Source organism: Schistocerca americana, chromosome 6, assembly GCF_021461395.2.
Source record: "Schistocerca americana isolate TAMUIC-IGC-003095 chromosome 6, iqSchAmer2.1, whole genome shotgun sequence".
Classification (NCBI taxonomy): domain Eukaryota; kingdom Metazoa; phylum Arthropoda; class Insecta; order Orthoptera; family Acrididae; genus Schistocerca; species Schistocerca americana.
Genome location: NC_060124.1, coordinates 23219736 through 23245385, shown reverse-complemented (window position 1 = coordinate 23245385; position 25650 = coordinate 23219736). Strand labels below are relative to the sequence as shown.

The window sequence follows — 25650 nt, the reverse complement described above, 5'->3', positions numbered from 1 at the left end:
ACACACACACACACACACACACCACAATAACCCCAAATTTAATAGAAAAGGTATGGAGATGAGCAACTCAATGAGATATAGAGAAGTGTTCCAGATGCAGTAGAGGGACAGACAAATGAGTCTCGCGGAGAGGGGAGGGGGGCATGGAAAAACTGGATTGCTAGTGACAACAAAACTAAAACACTTGTGCATGTGAGAGAATGATGAAGGGGGATCAAAATACCAAGACAAGAGAAATGGAGATGGGTGGAAAGTAACGATATAAGATAGATTCTGAGGGCAAAGAAGTGCACAATGGAGCATGTGGTAGAGGGCAAAACCCCAACTCCACATTTCAGGTGCACTAAACTTCTTCTCTAGCATGAGCTGTTCTGAATTGCGCAAATGAGATTTTTTCCCCAGCACATCCTCCATTCTCACTTTCTCACAGCCTTAAACCTCAGCTAGTTTCCATTGTCTGTCATCTACCACCCTTCTCCCTCTATTCTCTCAACATGTACCCACATGTGCCGCCAGTCCTCTCTCATCCTAACATTATACTGCCCTTTCTTTCTCTGGTATTTTGCTGTTATGTGGAACATCTCTTCTAGATTATAAAAACAATGCACGGTTTTCTGGTAAATTGAGACTCCAAGGTGAAAGATTAAGGGATAGTTGGCCAAAAGATGTGGCGGAGAGTGTTCGAAGCCGAGGAGAGGGCTGAAAATGGGTGCTGGCAGAATAGTAGTGGGAGAGTAAAGAAAAGTGGAAAGGGTTATGCGCAAATCAGATATGGCCAGTGGCTGAAAACTGTTGCTGATGATGGAAATGCCATCTGCCACACACTGTACGGTGGCTTAGGGAGTATGATTTAGCTCTTTTTCTTATTCTTAGAAAAAAAAATCATATTCTCTGTCATAACACTAGAATGAAAAATGTGTAAGACCTATTGCCACCAAAATTCTCAGATGGTTATAACCTGATCATTTGCATGAGTAGTTTTAATTTGTACATGGACTAAAATTTAAACCAATTAACAATTTGGATCTGTGTGTGTGTGTGTGTGTGTGTGTGTGTGTGTGTGTCTCTCTCTCTCTCTCTCTCTCTCTCTCTCTCTCTCCCTCTCCCTCTTCATACGTGCCTGAGCGCGCAACCCCCCCCCCCCCCTCACCACACACACACACACACACACACACACACACACACACAAAGTAGTGTTCTCCAAGGTTGTTTACTCAAAAGATCTTTGGAATTTTCAGCTGGTCACTCAAGAGAAACTATTACAAGTAGAATTTAAATATTCACTTTGCTTGGATCATTATAAAAAGACTATAAATATGTGTGCTGATTATGACAACGTTTTCAGTTTATATGAGTCTTAAGTAAATGATTTCTGGATTTTTCATTTCCAGCTGAAATCAGTGGAGCGGCGATATAATGATGTGGCAAAGCGTATTCAGCGAAAAGCTCAGGTATTAGAGATGGCTTGTAAGGGTTTGGAAGGAGCTCGCCAAGAAATAAAAGAAGCCCAGGAATGGATGCGTGAGAGAATGAAAGATGTTAAATCTCCATCACCACTGGGTTTTGAAAGCCGTGCAGCCGAAGATCGGCTTCAGTCTACCAAGGTAATGTAATGTCTCTGTTCCAAAAGAAAAATTAAAAAAACATTCTTAGAAGTTAAGAAATATAGAAATCTTTGAGATTTATTATGTATCATTGATATTTATTTCCATTGTAGTGTGGTGAAAAATGAACTTCCATTTGCTGTTAGCTGCGTACATAAATTAAATGTGTTGTTATGAATGAGTTCTGGGCAGCAGTGGGGAAGAAAATGAGATGTGGAGGCAGGAAATAGCTAAAAGATGTTATAAAAATTACACTAATACAAAATGAACATTGAAGAGAGTTGGGGAGGGGGGGGCAGAATGTTGCACACAAAGATAAATATGCAGTAGGAACTGGGAGGTAACTAGTGCTCCAAAATTAAGGAAAGGCACTGAATATGAAAAACTTCTGACACAGACATTTTCTAGAGATTCACCTAACTGAAATTAATTTTGGATTTTTGGTGCTCATAACCTATGTTCCTTTAATTTCCGTTTAACTTTATTATATTGATTGTGATATATTTGTATGGAACAAGTTTACATCTTTCACTGTATTTCTCCATGAGGAATATACTTCCAACATAATTTTGCAGGGTATTTGGAATGTCTATTTTCATACATATTTCTTGGTAAGTATTGTGCTTTGTCATGTCAGAAAAAGTATGTGTTATTGCCAAATATCAGTTTTGGTGTTCAGGAGAGTCATAGATTTCCTTGAGTTCATGAGGAAAAACAAAACATTGAAAAAAAAAAAAAAAAAAAAAAAAAAAGATGGATGTGTTCAAGAGTCCATTAGGGATTTTTATTGGAATAATTTGGGCTTCTCTGTGAATGTTCATGTCGCAAAGTATTCAACAACTCTAAACCTCATTCATTGTTGTTGTGGTCTCCAGTGTCCACACTAGCTCTAGCTCTCCACAATAGTCATTTGATTGATTGCCTTTACGTTAGTTGCTCAATCTAACCATCAGACCTTCAGCTTTAAACAGTGGAAAGTCCAGAATGAAATAACAACTTTATGGAAAGCATCAATTGCTGCCCACTATATACAGGAGACATTGAGTGGCAGACAGGCTCAATGAAAAGACTACTATACATTTAAACACAAGCATGGCTCTCGTGCACGTGCGACCACTACCACTGTCTCTGGCCACTGTGGCGAGACTGAGTTGTAACTTCATCTGACGAAGGGATAAGGGGGAAGCATAGGGTGGGAAGGGGGCAGACAGCAGGGTGGGGTGGTGGGGAGGGGGGGGGGGGTGAAATGCTACTTACAGGTGCATGCAGGGGTATCCTGGGGACAGGGTAGGAACTGCTGGGTATATTCAGGAGGTGAGGAGGGGGGGGATTGGAAATGGAGACGAGTAGAGAAGGGGAAAATATTAGTGGTGCATTGGTGGAATATGTGTGTGTGTGTGTGTGTGTGTGTGTGTGTGTGTGTGTGTCAGTATTTTTAAATGATGTTATATATACACTTAAAAAACTATATTATATTTTTGGATTATAGGCACTATTGAAAGAAGTAGATGGAAAAAATGTCCTGCTGGAAACCTTAGAAAAGCGTGTTTCTGGAGTATGCTCAGAGCTGGAAGCTGCTGAGCAAACATCATTAGAAAATGCTATGCGTTCACTGTCTGCAGATCATGCAGATTTATCAAATGCATTACGAGCTGAAATAAGCAGGATAACACAAGCTGCTGATGTTCGACGGAAATTTGAGGAAGTACTCGAATCAGCACAAGTCTGGCTGAAGTCTATTGTTGGTCGCCGTCCTCCTGCATACCTCTCATTACGGGCAGCTGCAGTTGAAGCTGAACTTGCACAGCATAAGGTATTTTAACTTCCGCTTCGATGAAAATAATGCATAAAAATGTGATTATTAGTCTTGGCAGACCTTTGTTACTTTTTGACCAATAGCTACAAAGATATGATCATTAATTAAATGAAATTAAAATTTTCTCAAAGTATCCATTACATCATATGTTTATTATGCACATATTATTTCAAAGATTTCAGCTTAAGAAAAATGGTGCACTTCCAAGGAAGTAGCATGATGTGCAGTATGACTAGGCTAACAATTTTTTCTTTAGTATTTCTTACAAGTCTTACAAACTAATATGCTCTGTTGTTTTCTGTTTAGGCTCTTGAAAATGAAATAAAAGAGTTTTCAGAAAACACGCTAACTGATGTGCAGAGACAGGCTAACAGTCTAATGAAAGAATGTGGGGAAAGCGATAAGAAGAAGTTACAATCAGTAATGGAAGGTAAATAAGCATCATTGTCTATCATATTAAAACAATTGGTAACTAATTCTGACAATATCAGCAAGTGCATCTGTATATTTATTTGTATTTATTTCAGCTTTGGTGTCTGATTTTGAGGCTATAAAATCACAGTCTGCCAAACGCTTGGCATCTCTGTTAGAACTTTTGCAATCTCGTCGCCAATTTGAAGCGGCTATAGAAGCTGTGGAACACTGGCTACAGGAAGCGGATGTTGCAACTTCTGCGGAAATTAGAGCTAGCAGCATGCCACTGCTTGAAGAGCAACTTGCGAAGGTTTCTGCACAGTGTTCATTTTACACATATTTTATCGTAAAAATTTTTTCCAATTTGTTCTTTTCTTTATCCAGGATCTTGATAATGAGGTGCAACCTCAAGCTTAGATTCTTTGCAAAGAGTGAATTTCAATAACTCTGAAAGGGATGAGGGGATATTTAATGATACCAGTGAACTGTAATAAATTGTGTGTCAGAGGAGGAGGTGGGGGTGGGGAGGAGGAGGAGGATTCAAAAAGCAAAAGTGCCTAGCTTTCCGTCAGGAAATTATAACCAAAATACTCGTGGGAGTAACTCTCCTTTCTTGTTATTTCCTTTTCCCCAAACCTTATACTCACCCCCTTTCTGCTCCTCACTTCTTTCCCTACTGGCCTTTTCATTACTGGCGTCTATATTGAAATCAGGTTAAAGACATATTTTTATAAACATCAGTCATTTTTGTTGCATTAAATTAACTTGATTTTTTTTCTGCCTCTGTGCTGAATGTAACTTTATTAAAAGCTGGCACATTTGTAATCTTTTTGTGAAAACATCATCTAGTTATTGGATACAGAATTGAAAACAGTAATTGGATTTGAATATTTACATTACATAATATTCAGAAACTTTTGAGCTCTCTTAACAGTGAGCTTCATGTTATTGCATTTATTTTTCCTTACATTACTACATCACAGTTTCTGTTTATGTAGTTTATAATTCTCTTTGTTTACAGTATGATCGTCTGAACCAAGAAGCACAGAAAATGAGAGAAGACATTGAAAAACTAATTGAGCAAGGAAAAGCAATTCTTCCTACCGTTAGTGATGCAGACAAGCTCACTCTATCTGAACAGTTGAACAATATAAAAGACAAACACGCTCGAATATTTGGTCTTATTGCTGATCGTTCAGATGCACTCAAGGCCCAGCTGGAGCAGTACAAGGAGGCAGCAGCCAAATTGGCAGAGAGTGTTAATTTTATGACACAAATTCAGCAAGACCTAAAAGAGTTAAACAGACCCGTTGGTAGCAAAGTCGAAGATGTTAAGAGTATGCTGGCTTCTTATGAAGTAAGTATGAAAAGTTAGTATATCAGAGTGTATACATGGACAAGGAAAAAATATTCCCGGATTTTTTCCAGATTTCCCTGTTGAAAATACACTTTCTCCTGTGTGAAAATACCCTTTTTCTGTGTTAAGTGATGGTATACTTTTCCTCGGCACTGTAAAACTTGTCAATCCTTTGAATGTTTATGGTTTATACACCGACGTAGAATTTCCCAGCACTTTAGAAAACAAAACTCAGGGGGAAAAAAAAGTTTTGGAAAGATCTTTGATGTGCAGCAACATGTACGCTGCATATTTTTTCATGTTACGAAGGTATAATTTCGAATTCCACAAAACATCTCATGTTACTTTCCGAAGCATTGAAATTGAGATTGCGACGTGCTTTTGTAAACCAGTCGCAGCTCACGTCATGTGACCTCGCCGGCTGATGGCAGCATAGGACATGTGATGTAGTCAGCCAATAGCAAGATCGCTCTTAAGTAGCGTGAACAAACAAATAAGAAAAGTTAATGGTTTAAATCAATACACATAGTGTTGCTACAAGAAAAGCAAAGCTTACACATATAATATTGGCCTCGAAGATTAATAAGCTGCAAGAGAAGATAAGCTTCCACATATAATGTTGATCTTTTTCACACATGTTACACTTTAGGGTACATCACACAAATGTGCCAATAAAATTTTTAATAACGAAGTAAATGTCTGATCTTCTGGGCTCGAAATTCTTCTAGATGATCATTCTCAAAGAGTTGATTTTGGTTTTCAAAAGAGAGTCAAATGCTCTGTGATTTAAGAAATTCATTGTACATTCTCGCACATAGTTCATCTTGCGTAAAAGGAAATTTACTTTGAAAGTAATGCTTTTCAAACCACCATTCACAATATTCTCCCATGACCTGTTAGAAATTGATTCGTTTCAGCAGTTTGCGAGAAAGCGCCAGATAACAGGCGCCACTGCCTTGTGCAGCTACTATGATGCAGGTAGCCCATATGTTCATATGTGTAAAACATGTCATAAAAGAGTATCGGAATTTCGTGACCCATACTAAAATGCATAAGTTGGCTTAAAGTGCACATTCGTATGTCCAGATTCAGATGTAAATTTTCTTGAGTACCAGTACTGTATTATCTCATGTTTGGTTCTTTATTATGGCGTAATGCCACACTAGCTAGAAGATGGAAAGCATACACTTGAAATGCAGCAAACAGTTGAAACTAGCCAACAGTGTGAAATTCAACACTTCGTTTCAAATAATAAATTGACTGCCTCACTGGAAAAGATTAATAAAAGCCAAATCTCTTTAGCAAACTGACAAAAATAACTTTTTTGTTCTGCAAGGTGATTATTGCTTGATTGTCATAATGGTGGAAATAAAACCAGAAACTAATAACATATTTTACCCTTCTGTAATCATGCAAATGCATTTTAATTCATTTGATAGCTCCCGGCCACAGAAATCCATTTTGTTTTCATTTAATGTGAGAGCAATAAATGAAGAGGAAACAGCAAAATCACTAAACGTAAACACAGGTCACATGGAGACTACCCACCGCTCCACTACAACTCAGACTGCTCTGTGCATCAGCCCCTGATCTATGATGTTTCCGAACCAGGGAAATATTAGTGGCGCCCAGCCACACATATGTAGCCAGAAGCAGGAGAAGGTATTACTCCTACGCGACTCAACTGCGCATGCACAAGAGCCCACCGCAACTGCTCAAACGACTCTAATGTAAACAGCTGTCACATCATGCTCATCGGTGGCAATTTGTTGTTAGGAAGCACTGCATAGGCCTTTGACACGCTTTGCTGCTGGCAGATGCTTGTATGAGCACTGTGTTTTGTTGTTGTATATGGTGCATTTCCCTTGTGACTTAAGTTTTCTTTTCTTTTTTTTCTCTTGTCTCATGTTTTGCTGGTGCAGTATTATTCTGCAGAAGCTGCATACGGTAATATCCTTTGTTAGAGTATTGTTTCTTACCAGTCAAAATCACAAAAATTTAACTGAAAACTAAAAAAATGAAAAATTCCCGGAATTCTAAAAAGTTCCTGGGTTTTTCCCGGTTTTCTCTCAGATGAAAATATTCCCGGGTTTTTCCCAGATCTCCCGGTTGACCAGAGTCATATACACCCTGTATACACACAGCTTGAAGGAGAGGGTTAGGTTCAGTAATTCTAGAAAAGCAAAAACAGGTTCAGTAATTCTAGAAAAGCAAAAACTAACTGTCTTTTTTTCTTACAGGATATATTGGCAGAAGTAAAAGCCAGTAAACAAAAGCTTGGTGATCTACAACTGGGCAGTATGGGTGATCTGCAAGGAATTTCCCAGCAACAGGATGATCTCATTGCAGCCATAGAATCACAGATTGCACGTCTGAGACAACTATTATTGTTACGTGAACAGTTCATTGCTTTAATAACAGAAATAATGACCTTCATAACGAAGTATACTGAAGTTGTGCGTGATATAGAGAAGGGTGGAGACACTGTACAAGAGAAGATCAAAAAATATGATGATGTAAGTGTAACACTTTTTCAAAATTTAGTGTCTATCTGAATGGTAATTCCATGTTAACTTCATGGAAAATCCAGGATGGAATGTAACAATATTATGAGAAGATAAGTTGCTAATCACCATATAGTGGAAATGCTGAGTCACAGATAGGCACAACTCAAAGATTTTGGCCAATCGCCTTTGTCAACAACAGACACACATACACACACGCACACACACTCACACAAATGCAACTTGCACACACATGTGTGTAGTCTCAGACAGCTGAAACCACACTGTGATTAGCCTATCTGCGACTCAGCATCTGCGCTATATGTTAATTTCATCTGTGTTAAGGAAATTAAGCATGTGTTAACCAAAATAAGGAGAACATACTCAAATCTGTGTCTCTTATTTATTATGAGCAACTTAATGCAGTTGGTGTATAGGTTTGAAATTTAAATGTTGCCAGATGACTTGTGCACTGTGAAAGGCTTATGCACTACTGTTTAAAAATCCATTGATAATATTGAAATTGGTACTGGGGCCAAGTAGTAAATAAAGCGAAGGTGAAAGGCATTGCTTTCCATGCTCCTATTGATGGTCCTTGTGTTTCTTCAGGTGGTATTCTGAATTTTTCTCTTGTCGAACATGATAAATTTAGTGCAAGTCCAAGTCAGTTTTATGGAATGCCCATTCTTCAAGTAACATCTCCCTTGGAGGAGTACTCTTGGGTTTGTCTTCTCCATCCACAAATTGTCTTTCTGGAAATAAAATGACCTTATGGCATTATTGGCCAGGACTTGTTCAGTCACCAGTGCAAGTCTTCCTGTTTGACACTCCTTTAGCAACTTGCACTCCTTTGTGATGAAAGTGAGATGAAATCATGAGGACAACACACACACCCAGTCCTCAAGTGAAAAATATCTGTGTCCCAGCCAGGAATTGAGACCTCGTGACCTAGAGGCAGTGACAGTAGCCACTAGACCATGAGCAGCTGTCTTTCTGGAGAAAGAGCCCATAATTTTACCCAATTCTGTCACCATTAACGTCCTCTAGAAATGACAACAAACATACAGCATGGAAGATATACATAACTGCTGACAGAATATATATAACTTAATATTACTTGTGGGTAGTGAAGGGTGATTGAGAATAGACTGCACTAAAATACCAAATTTTCTCAATTACAAGCCGTACAACTTTGCTACCTCTGTTTGCCGATAGGTGGCGATAACGGTAAGTAGCGGTCGAAAGAAACAGATCACAGATGTCGGGCAGTTAGCTTGGACCAACATAACCTCATTCAAACATTAGTCGATTTGTGTCTGCATCATAAAGTTGTTCTTGATTGAAACTGTCAGTTTATGAGCCTAATTCTCGTCATTTGTGGGAGGTGTTACTGTTTTGTTTCAATATGAAGAAAACAGTGGCTGAATCTCATTGAATGCTCTCAAGTACGTTTGGAAAGTATGCTATTAGTGAAAGAACCTGTCGTGAGTGGTTTCAACACTTCAAGAACAGTGATTTTAACATCATAGACCGGCATAGTGGTGGAAGATAGAATGTTTTTGATGATGCAGAATTGGAGACATTGCTGACAGAAGGGATTTCTGCATCGCATTGTGACTGGGGACGAAAAATGGGTTCATTATGATAACCCTAAATGCAAAAAATCATGGGGATATCCCGGCCATGCTTCCACGTCGTCGGCCAAACAAAATATTCGCGGCTCCAAGATCATAAGATCATGCTCTGCATTTGGTGGGACCAGCACAGCGTCGTGTACTATGAGGTGTTAAAAACAAGTTTGAGCAGAGCATTAAAAGACAAATGGCCGCAATACAGCGAGTGGCACAATAAAGTGATTTTTCAGCATGACAACGCTCGACCCCACGTTGCAAAAGGGGTCAAAATGTACTTGGAAACATTAAAATGGGAATTCCTACCCCACATGCTGTGTTCTCCAGACATTGCTACGTCTGACTATCACCTGATTAGATCAGTGGCGCATGACCTGGCTGATAAACACTTCTGATCTCATGAAGAAGCTACTTCTGTAAAATATCTGGGAGTATGCATGCGGAACGATTTGAAGTGGAATGATCATATAAAATTAATTGTTGGTAAGGTGGGTACCAGGTTGAGATTCATTGGGAAAGTCCTTAGAAAATGTAGTCCATCAACAAAGGAGGTGGCTTACAAAACACTCGTTCGACCTATACTTGAGTATTGCTCATCAATGTGGGATCCATACCAGATCGGGCTGACGGAGGAGATAGGGAAGATCCAAAGAAGAGCGGCGCGTTTCGTCATAGGGTTATTTGGTAAGCATGATAGCGTTACGGAGATGTTTAGCAAGCTCAAGTGGCAGACTCTGCAAGAGAGGCGCTCTGCATCGGGGTGTAGCTTGCTGTCCAGGTTTCGAGAGGGTGCGTTTCTGGATGAGGTATCGAATATATTGCTTCCCCCTACTTATACCTCCCGAGGAGATCACGAATGTAAAAGTACAGAGATTCGAGTGCGCACGGAGGCTTTCCGGCAGTTGTTCTTCCCGCGAACCATACGCAACTGGAACGGGAAAGGGAGGTAACGACAGCGGCATGTTAAGTGCCTTCCACCACACACCGTTGGGTGGCTTGCGGAGTATAAATATAAATGTAGATGTAGATGTAGCTGTAGATTGGATTGATTCGTGAATCACTTCAAAAGATGAACAATTTTTTCGACACAGGATTCGTACACTGCCTGAAAGATGGGAGAAAGTAGTGGCCAGCGATGTAAAATACTTTGAACGATACATGGTAACCAATTTGTTTCATTAAAACTTCAAATGTTTGGGAAGAAACAGCGGAAGCAAAGTTGTACACCTTGTATAAGACGAGGTTTTTCCCCAAATTCATCATTCGAAAATTATGGGGTCATCTTATATTTGCACATTAACTATTGCTGCTGAGGCCAACTGTTTTATGCTGCTTAATAGATTGATATAGATGTTGTCTTACATTTACTGGCAAAGCTTGGGCTGCTGAGGTCATGTGCAGATTTATTTTGAAGAAATCAGAAGGGTAGGTAGTGCAAACAATACTCGCACTTGAACAGGTTAGATATTTCATGATGTGGCGAAGCACTCAATACAGCATCAACCCTGCTTGAATGTTCACGTGAAATATGACTCAGAAGGTGTCAGTGCAAGGGGTACATGAGGAACTATGAACGAGCCACCACATCACTCTATTGCCCTGGTTATAATTTGATAATTTTGTGAGATATAGGATGACACAGAATTTAATGCTATTATCTTAGAAACTCTTATATTTGAACAGATTTGTAATAAAAGTTCTCATTTATGTATGGATACCTTACACAAACATTCATGGTGCTTGGAAGGTGAAAATATTGCCCTTCAAAAACAGTTACTTGATTCTGAAAGAAAGTCAGTATTTCATTTGATTATGAGATACTGTAATGATTTACCAAGTGGGTTGCAAATGAGAAATTTAGTCGCTGTTCACTTATTAGAATACTGGGTAAAAACATTATCATCTTTTAATCAGCTCTAGAACACAGTGGCGGATTCAGGGTAAAAAAAAAAGAAAATAATGTTAGACTAGCTACAATCGTTATCATGGGAATAAATTACAAGGGCTAGACCCATCATGGAGATAGTACCAATGGCATTAGATCATGGGACGAGCAAAAGTTTGAGAAAATTACTGACTTGCGATTGTTATCTTTTATTTTTATATTACTTGATGTTGTTACATATGGGCTGCACTCTTGAAGATATTGCAGTCCATGTTTCACAGTTGCTCAGCACAGCATTACGGACGGGTTGGAGGGCGAACAGCTTGGCTGAGAACTAGGATGGGTGCAGGGAGGGGAGTAGTCAAGAAGCAGCAAATTACATCATGCTGCCAACCATGGGAACATATACCACTGCAGTTTGTGTGATTCCATTTGGACTTACTTTAAAATTGGACAAGTACAGAACAGTGGCATACATTTCTGTAGGAGATGGTAAAACTGGAGATAGGGGCCAGTGGCCTGTTGAAGTATTCCCTGCAACAGTGTTGTCGACACACACCATGGGGTATAAGGGGAACGGAAGTGGGGTGTCAACTGCTGGTTCCATGCAGCCAATGAAGAGTTGTGGGCAGACTACATGTGTGGAAGCAACAAACATTGTGACATTCTCACCTCAGTATAGAAGTGAATTCCGAAATGTATTCAGCAAAAACCAGCTGCATTCTCAGGTTCCATCACGACCATAACCTCAGGTATTGCGAAATATTCGGAAGAAACAGTGAAATGTTTGTGACAATGAAGATATAAATTTCACGATTGTGCTGTTAAGATGATGATGATGATTGAAACTATTGATACCACACACAACAGGCTTAGTAAGCAAAAATGGCAGAAGATAAAAATTAATGTAACCATTTCTTATTATTTTATTTCTTCTTGTATTATCAAAATATAGACAGTAAATGGCTCAAGTTTAAAATAGGTACAATGCTAACATTAGAGACAAACTTGATGTCAGTAAAACAGTTTGACAGTTTGTAATTCTGATTAGTCAGAATACATTAAAAATAATTTTTTCTCAATGAGACTCAAAAAAAAAGGGTTTTTTTCTTATACTCAGATAACTACAGTAATACTCAAAACTTTGATGAGGAGTGTGACAGAATGTAACATGCTGTAGCGAAAAATGCTCAACAGACCTTTATAATGTAAGGACACTGTAGTAGGGACACCACATACCACTTCTGTGTAAATGCTGTTGTAGAGGTTCTTGTATCGTCTTTATTCTTATGGAGCTCACGGTTGTTTTTCGTGGCACAGTAGATTTTATACAAAGATCTTTGCAACAAAATATACTGAAATTGTGCATTATCCAGTTTGTGGAGACAGCATACTGGATAAGATAAAATATATGATGTGTTATATGCTTTCCAAAGATTAGCAACTTTTTACTTTCTTTCTTCAGGTGACATGGGAGATAATGTAAATTGCTCTTGAACTGTTGTTTTACACACTACCTCTTTCTGTCCCTTCACTTTCAGTAATAACACTATGTAAATTTTAAGGTCCAGTGTATGACCAGTCAAATGACAACACTAATTTTATATGTATTTCACTTCTGGTTTTTTTGAAACATCATCAGTCGATGTTTTTCCTAAACTGCAGTTTCCACCTTTTACCTTGTAACAACTTTAAGATTTCCTTAGCCATACTCTACAATCCACTGATACACATACTTTGTATTTACTGGTACTCATGTATTTAGGCCATGATAGACGTCTTACATACAATGGTACAAGTATTCTTTGAAGACTAAATTTGTATGATACAATGTTAACAAAAGACTGTGCAAAATGTGCATTGGGTCAGCACTTGATGCACATTCATTTTACTTTAACTGAGTGGGCTTCTTATGGGCCAGGGACAAATTGATGCAGTCATGTTTCATCAGTTATGGTATCATGTACTTCATGTGACTGCCTCGAAGTGAATCTTTGTAGTGTTTGCTAGCAGTATTCTCTCTGCCAATACTGTGTAACATGCAGCACTCTAGCTTGAGAGACACAAAGATAAGCCAGACCCAGATTGAATCCACACAGCAGATTAATGACCATGGCTGGGTGACACATTTCACAGACAGGAGGGACAAACCACTTCCCTCATTTAGGTACCCCCCAACTGTAGTGACCAGAAGTGCATACGGGTTGCCAAATCTTGAATATGGCAGACCCTGTACTAGAGAGGACTAACACTAAGAAAAAGAAAGAAGCAAACAGAACTCTACGCACAAAGCTTTTTGCTCAGGGGTGTAGAGGGTGCAGTATTTAATAAAGCAGAGCTTTTTGACCTGAAGATTCTCACTAAGGATCAAATATATCTAATGTTCACCCAAATCCAAGAAAACACTCAGTTGATAAGTACAGTGGAGATTTCCCATAATCTAAACTCATTTTCTTCTGTTGCGATCATGAGAATTTCTCTCATGTGCATATTAGTAAAACTAGTGCTTTGTAAACAAAGATTTTGTAAAAGTGTACTATAAACATTCCAGACATGGATTTGCAATTATTCCTTCCTTAAAATCATAAAAAAATCATATGCCCCATTTCAGTTCCATTGATACTGTTCTCTGACAACAGATGTAAGATAAAAGCAAGCTGCAACTTGAGCGACATACTGAGTGAGGTTGTACAGTGGTTAACACATTGGACACGCATTCGGGAGGATGACAGTTCAAATCCCCATCCAGCAATCAACAAGACATTAAAAGCTAATATTCCTTCCTTCCTTGCATGGCATAATAACAGAGAGTCCATTACTGACTGCCTTGTGTCAGAATGAAACAATACATAGTAACCCACAAAGTTTTGAAACTTTCAGGTCGACCATCCTAAAATGAATGTTTGAGGAGGGGGAGTAAGTTGTTATGTTTAATTTCAGGTGATAGTCAAGATCCAGGAGTGTGAAGCAATGCTAGCATCAGCTACAGACAAGGGTCAGCAGATTGCTGCTGAGGGGACTGCAGCTGACCGGAATGCAGTGACAGAACAGTTGCAGTCTCTGAAGCAGCAGCTGACAGCCTTAAGACGAGCTGTAGAAAAGCAGCGGGAGGCTCACGAGGCAGCAGCAGCTGAACACCGTAAACTAGCAACCGAGCTGGAAGAGATTCTTGATTGGTTACACTCTCATGAGGCAGAGGTGCGTTCTCGCCCCCTGCTGGAACGATCTGTTGAGAGTGTGGATGCCCGTATTGCTGAGCACAAGGCCCTCGCTACCGAGGTTAACAAGTATGTACACTTTATGTCACATTATCATTCTAATATAATTGTTAAATTGTGTACCAAAAGCACACAATCAAATAAATGAAATTCTGATGAAGCAGAAGGTCTAAAAAGAAGGGAAGTTTCTGAGGAGATTCAAGTAAAGCCCTTACATGAATAGATATAGGCAACAACTCTTTAAGTAATATGGTAGAAGTGATTTCACTGTTTGATTTGTAGATTGTAAGTGTAACATTACAGTAGTCGAATATCAACTTCACAGGCAGTTAAGTCACCTCTTTAAATGATTATGCAAGCTCTTTTTTTCTGTCATGAGAGTGTTGTAGACTGACTTGTTTGAATTACTTTTTAAACTTGGACCTGCCATGTGATAACAAGTGTGGGAAATACTGATAGTACACACAGGGGCCAGAGATACATACATTCAATAAACAAGAAGAAATGGTTATAAAATACAGACTCTTCAGTGATTAAGTAGAAAAATCACCCAGAACCCCAACCATGGGAGACACAGTAGGACAGAATAAGATATAAATAAAGAAATGTCATCAGAGAGGAACAGGCTCCACTGTTTTGTCACAAAAATATAAAGCAGGTGCTTTGTGAAATGTTCTCTTTATAATGTTTTTTTTTTTCTGCATCAACATCTACATGATTAGTCTGAAAACAATCAGGTATTGATAAAATTATTCAATTGGATAGATTAAAAAAATCTACTCACCAAGCGGCAGCAGAACACACACGTAAGACTGTTGTGATTGGCAAGCTTTCAGAGTCAGTGGCTCCTTCTTCAGGCAGAAGGGTTGAAGGGGAAGGAAGAAGAGTGAAGGAAAAGGATTGGAGAGGTCTAGGAAAAGGGGTAGATTTTTGGAAAGTCACCCGGAACCGCAGGTCAGGGGAAATTTTCCGTACAGGATGAGAAGGAAAGTTATTAATATGCAACATGAATAGCAAGGGTCCCAACACACTTCCCGGGGGCACACCTGAAGTTACTTCTACATCTGATGATGACTCTCCTTTCAAGATAATATGCTTTGTCCTCCCTATCAAAAAGTCCTCAACCCAGTCACAAATTTCACTTGATACTCCATATGACAGAACTTTTGACAATAAGCATGGGTTTGGTACTGATTCAAAAGCATTTTTGAAGTCAAGAAACACTACATCTACCTGGTATCTTGATCCAAAGCTTTCAGTATGTCATGTGAGAAAAGTGCAAGTTGGGTTTCAAATAATTAATGTTTTCGGAATCCATGCTGGTTGGCTTTCAGGAGGTCATTATGTTTGAGCTCAGAATATGTTCTAAGATTCTACAACAAATTGATGTCACAGATATTGGACAGTAGTTTTGCGGATCACTTCTACTACCCTTCTCATAGACGGGTGTGACCTGTGCCTTTTTCTAAGAACTGGGCATGGTTTTTTTGTTTGAGGGATCTACGATAGAATATACTTAGAAGAGGCACTAACTCGGGGGCAAATTCAGTATAGGATTCCATTGGGACCTTGAGCTTTGTTCGTTTTTAATGATTTCAGCTATTTCTCAATGCCAATGACACAACTACTTGATGCGCATTTTCAACTTCTCATGGTGTAATGAATAGTCCATTAAATTTCGGGCATGCAGCTGCTCAAATAAAATTTCCTCCACTGAAATTTTGGCCGTGTATCGTCCGGCCATCCACAGAGTGAGTCACAAGACTGACAACAAGATGCCAAGTGCAGCCTTACGTGCACCACCGCAGCAGTTCTGCGCGTACGGGTCACAGATGCTGGTCGGCAACAAAGAAATACGCTTAAACATGCGCCGCGTGTGGTGAAGGCTTACAGACATTTGATTCACTTATCAATGTATGATCGTTGGCAGTGACACCATGACAACTTCTCCGCAGTTTAATTACCCCAAGAGCTAGATTCCACACTTTGTCCAAATTAAAAACATTATCTCTGTTTATTAAATTATTAGCTAATCTAATCTCTATGGCTCCCTTGAAGACAGATTCCCAAAAGGGACAGGTGGATGTTAAAATCTTCACGACTGGAATTCATGGAATGACCTGTATCAATACAATGTTCGGCCACAGCTGACTTGTCTGGCTGTAATAAGCGTGTGTATCTTCGATGCTCCACACATCTCTCATGAATGGTGCATGTTGTTTGACCTATGTACGACTTCTCACAGTTTCCACAAGGAATTTGATACACACCCGCTTTACGAAGCTGTAAATCGTCCTTCACAGAGCCGAGTACAGCTGCAATCTTTGTGAGCAAGCTGGAAGATCACCTTAACACAGTGTTTCTCAAGAATATGGCCTATCTTCAAGGAAAGACCACCCACATAGGGCAAAAACGCACTAGATCTGAAGGAATTATTATTTTCTTCCCCATCACATACCCGCATTTTAGGTTTTGCATTGAATGCTCTCATTCACTAGGGATTGGACACTAAATTTGGTGCCACTAACAGCATTTACATATGACCAGAATTTCTCTGTACTTTGTGAAAAGTCATTTGACAATATTCTGCTACAGTAGTCATTTAAGGCATCACGCATTGCTCTCGTGACGGCCAAAAATGTTTTATTCAGCATCTCTCTGGCTATAGCCCTATGCTTCTTTGTTTTACAACTGTTTCTTTAGAAGTTTCTTTACAGTGGCCATATACCATGGAGGCTCCCTCCCATTATGAACTGTTCTACTGGATACATATCTATCCAGTGCTTACTAAACTATCTTTTGAACTTAAGCCAGAGTTCCTTTATGTGCTCCTGGCCTGTGCTAAAAGTTTCAAGTTATTCATTCAGATATAACACTACTGATTTTTTATCTAGTTTACAGAACATGTGTGTCTTTCTGCTTGTTTTAATAGTTCTTTGTATTTTGGTAATCATTGTTGCCACAATCGTGCCATGGTCACAGATATACCAGTTTTGATGTGGACATATTCAAAGACATCAGGTCTGTTTGTGTCCAGTAGATCTAATATATTTCCATCATGAGTGGGGTTCCTAACTATGTACGATGCATATATGATGAAAATTGAGGTGCAATTATTTGAGAAGGAAACTATTAATGAACAAAGACCCCCCACTGCAAAACCTATGGCACTGTAAACATACTCATACGTTTTTAGCAAGCCATTGTGAAGTTCGTTTTCCAAATAAGTGTAGCAGTTTTAATTTTGAAGGTAGCTTTATAGATCTTCTGCTGAATCTGACACCAGTAGTTAGTAAACTAGCCACAGTACGTAAATTTTCTTTAGTTTCTGAAATTTTTCTTCTTTCTTACAGAGTTTCTAGTTGAATTTTATAATTAATTACAACAAACATTGTTATATTGTATTGTTTACATGCTATCTTTATTTAGGTATCTGGATAGAGTGCGAGCTTTGCAGCAGAGCTTACGTCATGATGATGGAATGCCATCTTCACTAGTAGAGCAGCTGTCCGAAGCTAGCTCACTGCTGAATACACTGCCAGCAGAAATAGAAGACCGTGGACGATACCTTGACACAAATAGACAGCTACGAGCAGATTATGCAGCCCTTAGGGGCAAGCTGGAAGCTTGGGTGCGAGATGCTGAAGTCAGGCTTGGGCCTCCAAATCGTGGAATTGATTTTGAAAATGTGGTACGAGATCTTGAGGAACATCGTGCTTTCTTCAGTGGTTCTGGTGAAGCTGCAGTGCGAGAACTAGTGTCCCAAAATGTAAGTAATCTTTCTAGAAGAAAGATCTATACGTAATAAACCTGAATGTTTTTTAAGTGCACTGATATTACAAATAAGTCTTGAGTGATAGAGAACATAAGCAGATGGTTAAATATAGAAATGTGAAGGAAAGCTATAACAAAATTATAAAACTTAAAAGGTTGGGCAGATCGGCATAATTATGAGGGCCAAAAATTTACTATGAGAGTAAAAATACTGGAACACGTGTATTTATGTGTTTATACTTCAGCTGGAAAAATTGCTGTAGCTCAAAAACTAGCAGAGTCTCTGTGCTATTGTGTGTCTATCTGCTGCACATGAATTAGCTGCACATCAATTAGCCACCTGTGTTTGCCTTTCCTCAATTTCATGTGTTGTTTACATCATGGAATTTCCATCACCATACTACCTCTTCGGAAAGTAGTTATTTCTGTATATATAAAATAAAAAACATGCCAAGAACAACTGAAAGTGATTATCGAACAACTTAAGATCATTGAGAAATTTTGGACCTAGTCACAACTGCTTTTGATAAACTTTATTTTTTGACCAGGGATCAACAATAAGCAACTACAATTCATATTTACATTGCTCTTTTGTGGGATTTTGAATATCTTTAATAGTCACAGCATGCATTTTGAAAGCACTTTTGTGTAACAAATTAATCCATACAGAACTGTGTCCTTCCATCCAATATATCAAACTTTATACATTTCTCAATGAATTGTACTTATTTTTCACATTGTCCCATACTGGTATTGCAATATGTGCCACAGTTGCACCATTTACTTGAGATCTTGTGGTACAAAGAAAACATGCATGAAAGATGTGTTTAATATGAACGCAGTTTCCCTGTGACGTTTTGATTGCAAATACATACACACAGAACGCATTTGTTAATGGCTGCATTAATATCAAATCAGTGAGCATAAAAGGCCTCCATGCTACATTACGTATCTATCTTATCCATGAATAATATCCAGCGAAAAGCAACATCTTTAACTTCTATTTAAATTAATTATATGCTTTTGGCAGCGTAGTCTAATATATATTCTAGTATGTGTTTATGTAACAAGCGATCACACAACAGTCATTAAAACACTAGATATTATAAAGTCAAGTTTAATGAATGAATAACACATAATATATTTTTAAGGATATCTGGAGTCAAATACTAACAACTTGAAACACCAATATTAATTGGAAGCTGCTGAAAGACACAAACAGACACTGAGTTCTGGGCTTGGAAACTTTTATATTCTAAGCATCATTATTTGTGGGAAACAAATCCAAAGTAACAGTGAACTAACAGCCAATTCTGAAATTCTTTATTACTGATAATTTATATACCAGATTATATGCATTTGCATGTTGGATATTTGGCTCCTTTTCGCTGATTATTGCCTATTTTAACTAAAAACTAGTGATGATGCATATTTTTGCTATATGTTTACAATATTTTAAAAATTTAGACAGGTGGTCTCTAGCGTAATCTAGTTTTGATGTCTCTCAGATCAACCACAACCTAGAACTGATTGCAATCTCTAACCGAGAGGCCACTGCCTAGCGAATTAATTACAGAAGAGGAACAGGAAGAGGCAGGCAGAGTCAGTGCTCCTACACCCTTGCCCCTATTTAATGCCCTCCGCTGTCAAACCGTATGCGTCGGCAACAATTGAATCAAACTACATGACCTTTTTGTCGCATGTCCATTGCTTCAGTTAGCTTTCTGTTTACTTGTACACAGTTGAACATGTTTACGACTTGTAGTGTGTAACGTGTTGTGTGCCATGCCGCCCAAAAAAAAGAAACAATTTCTTGGATAGCTGACCATCCTGGAACATTTATGTACGACGGAATCATTTTATATTGTTGAGTTTATGAGAAAAATGTTTCGTGCTAAAAAAAGCTTCAAATAGACCAACTTGTGAAGACAAGTCTTCGTATCACAGGAATGCAGAAGAAAGGACCATGACCACAACTTCTGACAACAGCAAGTTGCAGAAGCAGGGATTTGTCCAAAGGTAACCAAAAGAGTCAGTTTAACGTGGATCTACGTGTAGCATTCATTGCAAGAAATATTCTTTTTCACAAATTTACAAACCCTATCCTCAAAGGCTTCCTGCGCAAATATTGCTTAAATCAAAATATACCAGATGAATCAACATTGCATAAAAATTACATACCGACAATTTACGTGAATGTTCTGGAAGAAATACGAAATGAAGTCAAGGACAGCATTATCTGGATTTCAGTTGATGAAACTACAGACACTTGGGGCCGTTACAGTGCAAATTTTAATTGTTGGTGCTTTAAAAGAAGAGCCTTCTCCTTTCTATCTAGCAACCTGCAAAGAACTTGAAAAAGTAACTCTTCTACGATCGCCAGATTTGTGAATGAAGGTATTAGAAAAATATTTGCAGAATCTTCTGCAGATGAAAGGGTGTTTGTGTTTATTTCAGATGCTGTTGTTCCCTATATGATCAAAGCAGGAAAAGTCCTCTGAGTATTGTCTCCCAATTTGATTTATGTGACGTGCTTTGCTCATGGAGTATGTCACCTTGCTGAAGAAAACATTCCACATTTTTTAATGTAAAGAAACTGATTTCATCCACAAAGAAATTGTTTCCAAAGGATCCTGCTTGCATTAGGACCTACAGAGAAAAACTACCAAATGTGCCTTTACCTCCCGAACCAGGTGTAACTCATTGGGGTACGTGAGTTGAAGCTGTGTTGTTTTACAATGATAATTTTGAGGCCATTAGAGAGGTAGAAATGACTTCGACAGTGCAGAGGCTTTGGCAATGCAAGGAAGCTTGTAATGATTCCGGTATTAAAAAAGACTGCTGTGAATTGCACTCGTTTTTCCCATATACCTGGAAGTATTAAAAAGCTTGAAACTCAAGGTTTGGCACTGACTGAATGTTCAGTTAATGAATAAAATTGTTCTAGTGAACTCCCCATTGCTGGAGGTATTCCCAAGAAAACTTAAAGAGAAGTTTGAAAACATTTTAAACAGTAACCCAGACTTTCAACCCTTGTGCCAAATTGATAGTTTATTAAAGGGACAGAAACAATAAGTGGCAACATGGCACCCAAATTCAAATACTGCCCAGTTACCTCAGTTGATGTAGAACTGTCCTTTTCCACTTATAAAATGTTTTGGGTGATCGAAGATACGATCTTACTACCGAACATTTGGAACAGTACCTGGTCGTTAACACTGTTCAAAAAAAAATTCATGATTGTATGTTGTTTTTTAAATAAAATATTACTCTGCGTGTGATATCTCTTGAAGATGGTCCCCATCAATTGTTTCTCTGCAACTCACTTGCATCGCATCTGCTTCGTACAGACAATAATAGCAAAGAAGGAACAATTCTTGGATCACAGTATCTCTCTCCATTTTGCAAATCTTTAGAAATAATCCCGGAAAGGCCCCCTTCCTTACCTCTACCAGAAAATATTCAGAAAGTGATATCAGTGTTCCAAATGTACAAATTTTTTGTGTGGCCAGCAGTCGTCCTCGTAATTCATATGCGCAGGTTCGACTTTGAGATATAATGCATGCAGTATCTACCATTTTTTTTATTATTTGATGTTGCATATTTCGATACTTTTCAAGTGTTTTAAAGCATTTTTCATGCATATTTTAAGGTTTTTATGATGCATATAATATGGCCTCTACTGATAATTAATAGCCAGTAAACAGTAGACTAAAGATAAAAAATCTGGAGAAACTCTGCTAGAACAAAAAACCTAAGTAAAAAAGCATGTGGAAAGGCTGGCGCTCTCTCTCTCTCTCTCTCTCTCTCTCTCTCTCTCTGTGTGTGTGTGTGTGTGTGTGTGTGTGTGTGTGTGTGTGTGTGTGTGTAAACAATATAGGAAACCTGTTGCCAGTTTCCAGCCATATCAGAATGGATCAGTACAGTTCCTGTTCAGTTTTCAAGGGAAACTTTACCATTCCTCCTGCAAAATAGTGGCAAGTTCAGGTAATAATGATGGAATTAGAATTATATTCATACCTTCAGCTGCTAACAGGCATTGATATATATCAACGAGGACAGGTGAAAATGTGTGCCCCGACCATATAAGTAAATAATGATGGCAGTGGAGAATGATCACGCACCTTTCTCTCCAAAGCACACCACGAGGACTCAATTACATTGAGATCTTGTGACTGTGGTGATCAGGAGAGACGTGACAGTTCATCCTAGAGCTCACAAAATTAGTTCTGGACAATGTTACCTGTGTGGACAGGGGCCGTGTTGTCTTGGACCACAGCATCACCATTGGGAGAATAGATAAGAGAGTATATGGCTGCCAAGATCACCAATGAATCCCCATGATGTTTTACTTTCAGGATGTGAACTCAACCAGACTTTGGAAGCAGTGGAAAACAAGATTCATCCAACCAAAATACTTTCTTCCAGTGCTCCATCATCAAGGTTTCTTTGGTTTGCCACCACATTTTCCTGCTAAGGGCATTTGTATCACTAATGAGTAATTTTGGTATTCCAGCTTATGGAACTCCCTATGTGTTGTTTTGGTACACACAGGGTTTTCGGCTGCATCATTCAGTTCTTCAGTCTGATGTCATCCTCTTATTTTTTTGTCACAATCCTCTTCAATGACCATCTGTCATGATCACTCAACAAATTTCCTTGGTCCATGTTGTGACTTAGCAGATCATGTTTTACCACATTCTCTGTAAGCGGCATGAATCTTTGATATATTGGCACCTCTTGAAACTTCAAAAACCAGCTCCCTTGGTTATGGAAGTATCCACCATATGAGCACCAACAATTTTCCCACATTCAGATTCATTTAGCTCCAACATAATGCACTCATAACTACACAGAACACTGTTCTGATCACAACTGACACTTGCAACGTATTGAGGGCATTTCACAGGTGCCGTTCATGGCCAAATACAACAGCACAACCTGCAAGCTTGGCTAGCATCTGCATGCATTTGTTGTGGTGTTTCCGTATTTTGGTCGAACTCCTCTCTTGTCAGCCAGTGTTTGTGAATGTGTCTTTTAGCTATTCCCCATTTCTTTGTGCAGCAAAAGTTTCCAGTTGTAATTTTGAGCTGTTTTACAGACAGTTTATACAGATATGATAATTGGATTTCTTCAAAACGTATGAAAAGTTTAAGAAATTTAAAATGATATTTTTTGATCAAACAGCTTCAGCAGGCTGCTGATCGTATCTGGCCATCACTTACTGGTTCAGAGCAGGAGGAGATAGGAAGAGAGCAGCAGCAGCACCTACAACTCCTCAAGAACACATTAAATTCAGCCCGATCTCGTAGTGCAAGACTGGAACAAGGTGTGGAAGTCTGGAGAGACTACTGCACTGCCCTCGACAAGGTATTTTTGAAACTTTTAAACACAGTTTGTATCATTCATTACATTTTAAAATCCAGATATGCTGATTTTTGTCAAACTCTATTTAAATTTTGTTAACTTAGGTTCGAGCTGCACTTTCAAGGGCTGAGTTCTCTGATGAACCTGTTACTACACTAGCTGGCCTTCAGTTCAACATACAGAAGTTGGAACATGCTCTCTCTGATGCAAGGACTCAACAATCAGAAATTGACCTTCTCAATGAACGAGCAGCAGAAATTGAGCAGCAAGCAGACAATGCAAGTAAAGAACGCATAGAGAAGGAAGTTGCAGAGTTCAATTCAAAATGGTCTGCACTCATTGCTGGTCTTGAGAACAGGCACGACACGCTCATCAAACTTGGTCAGCATTGGGAGGTAAGAGCTCAGTTTTGGACCTGCTACTGAAAAATATATTCATAACTGCAGTGTGTTATGTTCATTTACTATTTCACCTACATTTAGTTCCAAAAGCATGAAAAATATATTCACAATACCTAATAACCCAAGCACAATTGTCAGTGTCTTTACTTTCTCTTTTATAATTGTTTACATACACCAGGTCAGTGAGTCATTACCTACCCAAAATAAATGTTTTGTTATCATTTAATATTGATTGTGAGAACTTGTGTATTATATCCATTCCAGACAATTACTCATTTGTGTCCTGTGTTTTGTTCGGTATATGTTTTCATACAAAATACTTTTTATCTACAGGAATTTGAAGCTAAATGGCAGGCATTTGAGTCTTTACTCAATGCCAATGAAGAAAAGGCTCGACACATTGATACAACTGTCAGATCTAAATCTCAGATAGTTGACACTAAACAAACAATTGAAGTAAGTTTATTAATTACTGAATGTATATACATTTGTAATTTTGTATCCATAATGATGTAAGATTCTACAAAAGTATTTTTATTTTAGGATTTACTGAGAGAAGTGGAAGGACAGAAAAGTTTGCATGGAGAAGTTCTTTTCCTATCAGGAACTGTACTAACATATTTAAATGCATTTTCTGAAGCATCAGCCTCTGCCCTTAAAGCTAAGCTTGACAAGACGACTGATGGGTACAAAAGGTGAGTCCATGTTTTTTTTATTTTGTTATTTGCCATGTGTTATAACAATGTTTGCTCAGAATCAGTGCTAGGAAAGATGCAGAATATAGCCTTGGTTCTGATAAAATAACAAAGAGTTCTATTTTCCCCTTGCTGGAACATCAACAAACTCTAGAATAATTAAATGTGTAATACACAAAACTGTCAGTGTGTTCTTAGGAACAAGGGTTAAATGCAGAAATATGTTTAGGCAAACAACAAGTTCATGTATAATATAATTATGACAATATGATGATAAAAATCATGATTTGATGGAGTGATGTTTTCTCGGAATTATTTTCTTTGATTTTCAAACAGATTTGACTGTCTTGAGTGATTGCACATGAGACTCTGTACCTTCCTTGTGTTTTTGCACCTCATTGATGTGGTGAAATGAATTGTTCTGTAGATAATAGTCATTCAGGGTATCCAATCAAAGACATTACAAAAGAAAACATCTGTTATTTTCAGAAAATTGCAAATGCTATTACATTAAAAAATCTTAATGTCAGGAAGGTTAGCAGTCAGATGACTCCACACAGTCTGTTTGGTGAATAGAACAACCAGCTCTGTTAGCAACATCTCGACAGGTTAAATTTCTACACCTCAAATTTCCAGTATCAGAAGTATTGATGTAACATGAGTGTACCAATTTGACCTATAGATGAAGTGAGAAATATGTGTTTGCATCTTCAATGACAAGTGTTTCTGACAGAAGGGTAGAGGGTGAAGAATATGCCAAAAAAATGCGGTACGGTGTGTTATATGTGAAAAATCCACAACAGTCATAGCTGAAGAAAGTAGGACAGTTTGTAGATTAGTGTAGTGGACTTCATTAATTCATTCAGACATTATATTCCAAAAATCTCTTCAAGAGAGCAGCCTTCTGGAAAATAGAACAATTCAAACATACATTGTCATAAGCAGCCACTGCAGTTTAGTTCTGTATAGTATACTAACAGCCAT

General features: G+C 38.4%; 1 protein-coding gene across 1 annotated transcript in view; it reads left to right on the top strand.

Moving 5' to 3' along the window:
- LOC124619377 (nesprin-1) overlaps window positions 1–25650 on the top strand; it is a 635455-nt gene that overhangs the window by 374177 nt on the left and 235628 nt on the right. Inside the window, exons 84-95 of the mRNA XM_047145705.1 lie at window positions 1392–1604; window positions 3094–3417; window positions 3727–3850; window positions 3948–4144; window positions 4856–5191; window positions 7432–7707; window positions 14152–14498; window positions 17859–18198; window positions 23391–23573; window positions 23675–23965; window positions 24305–24427; window positions 24515–24666. Of these exons, the coding sequence (XP_047001661.1) occupies window positions 1392–1604; window positions 3094–3417; window positions 3727–3850; window positions 3948–4144; window positions 4856–5191; window positions 7432–7707; window positions 14152–14498; window positions 17859–18198; window positions 23391–23573; window positions 23675–23965; window positions 24305–24427; window positions 24515–24666 (2906 nt within the window). The remainder of the gene's footprint in view (window positions 1–1391; window positions 1605–3093; window positions 3418–3726; window positions 3851–3947; window positions 4145–4855; window positions 5192–7431; window positions 7708–14151; window positions 14499–17858; window positions 18199–23390; window positions 23574–23674; window positions 23966–24304; window positions 24428–24514; window positions 24667–25650) is intronic.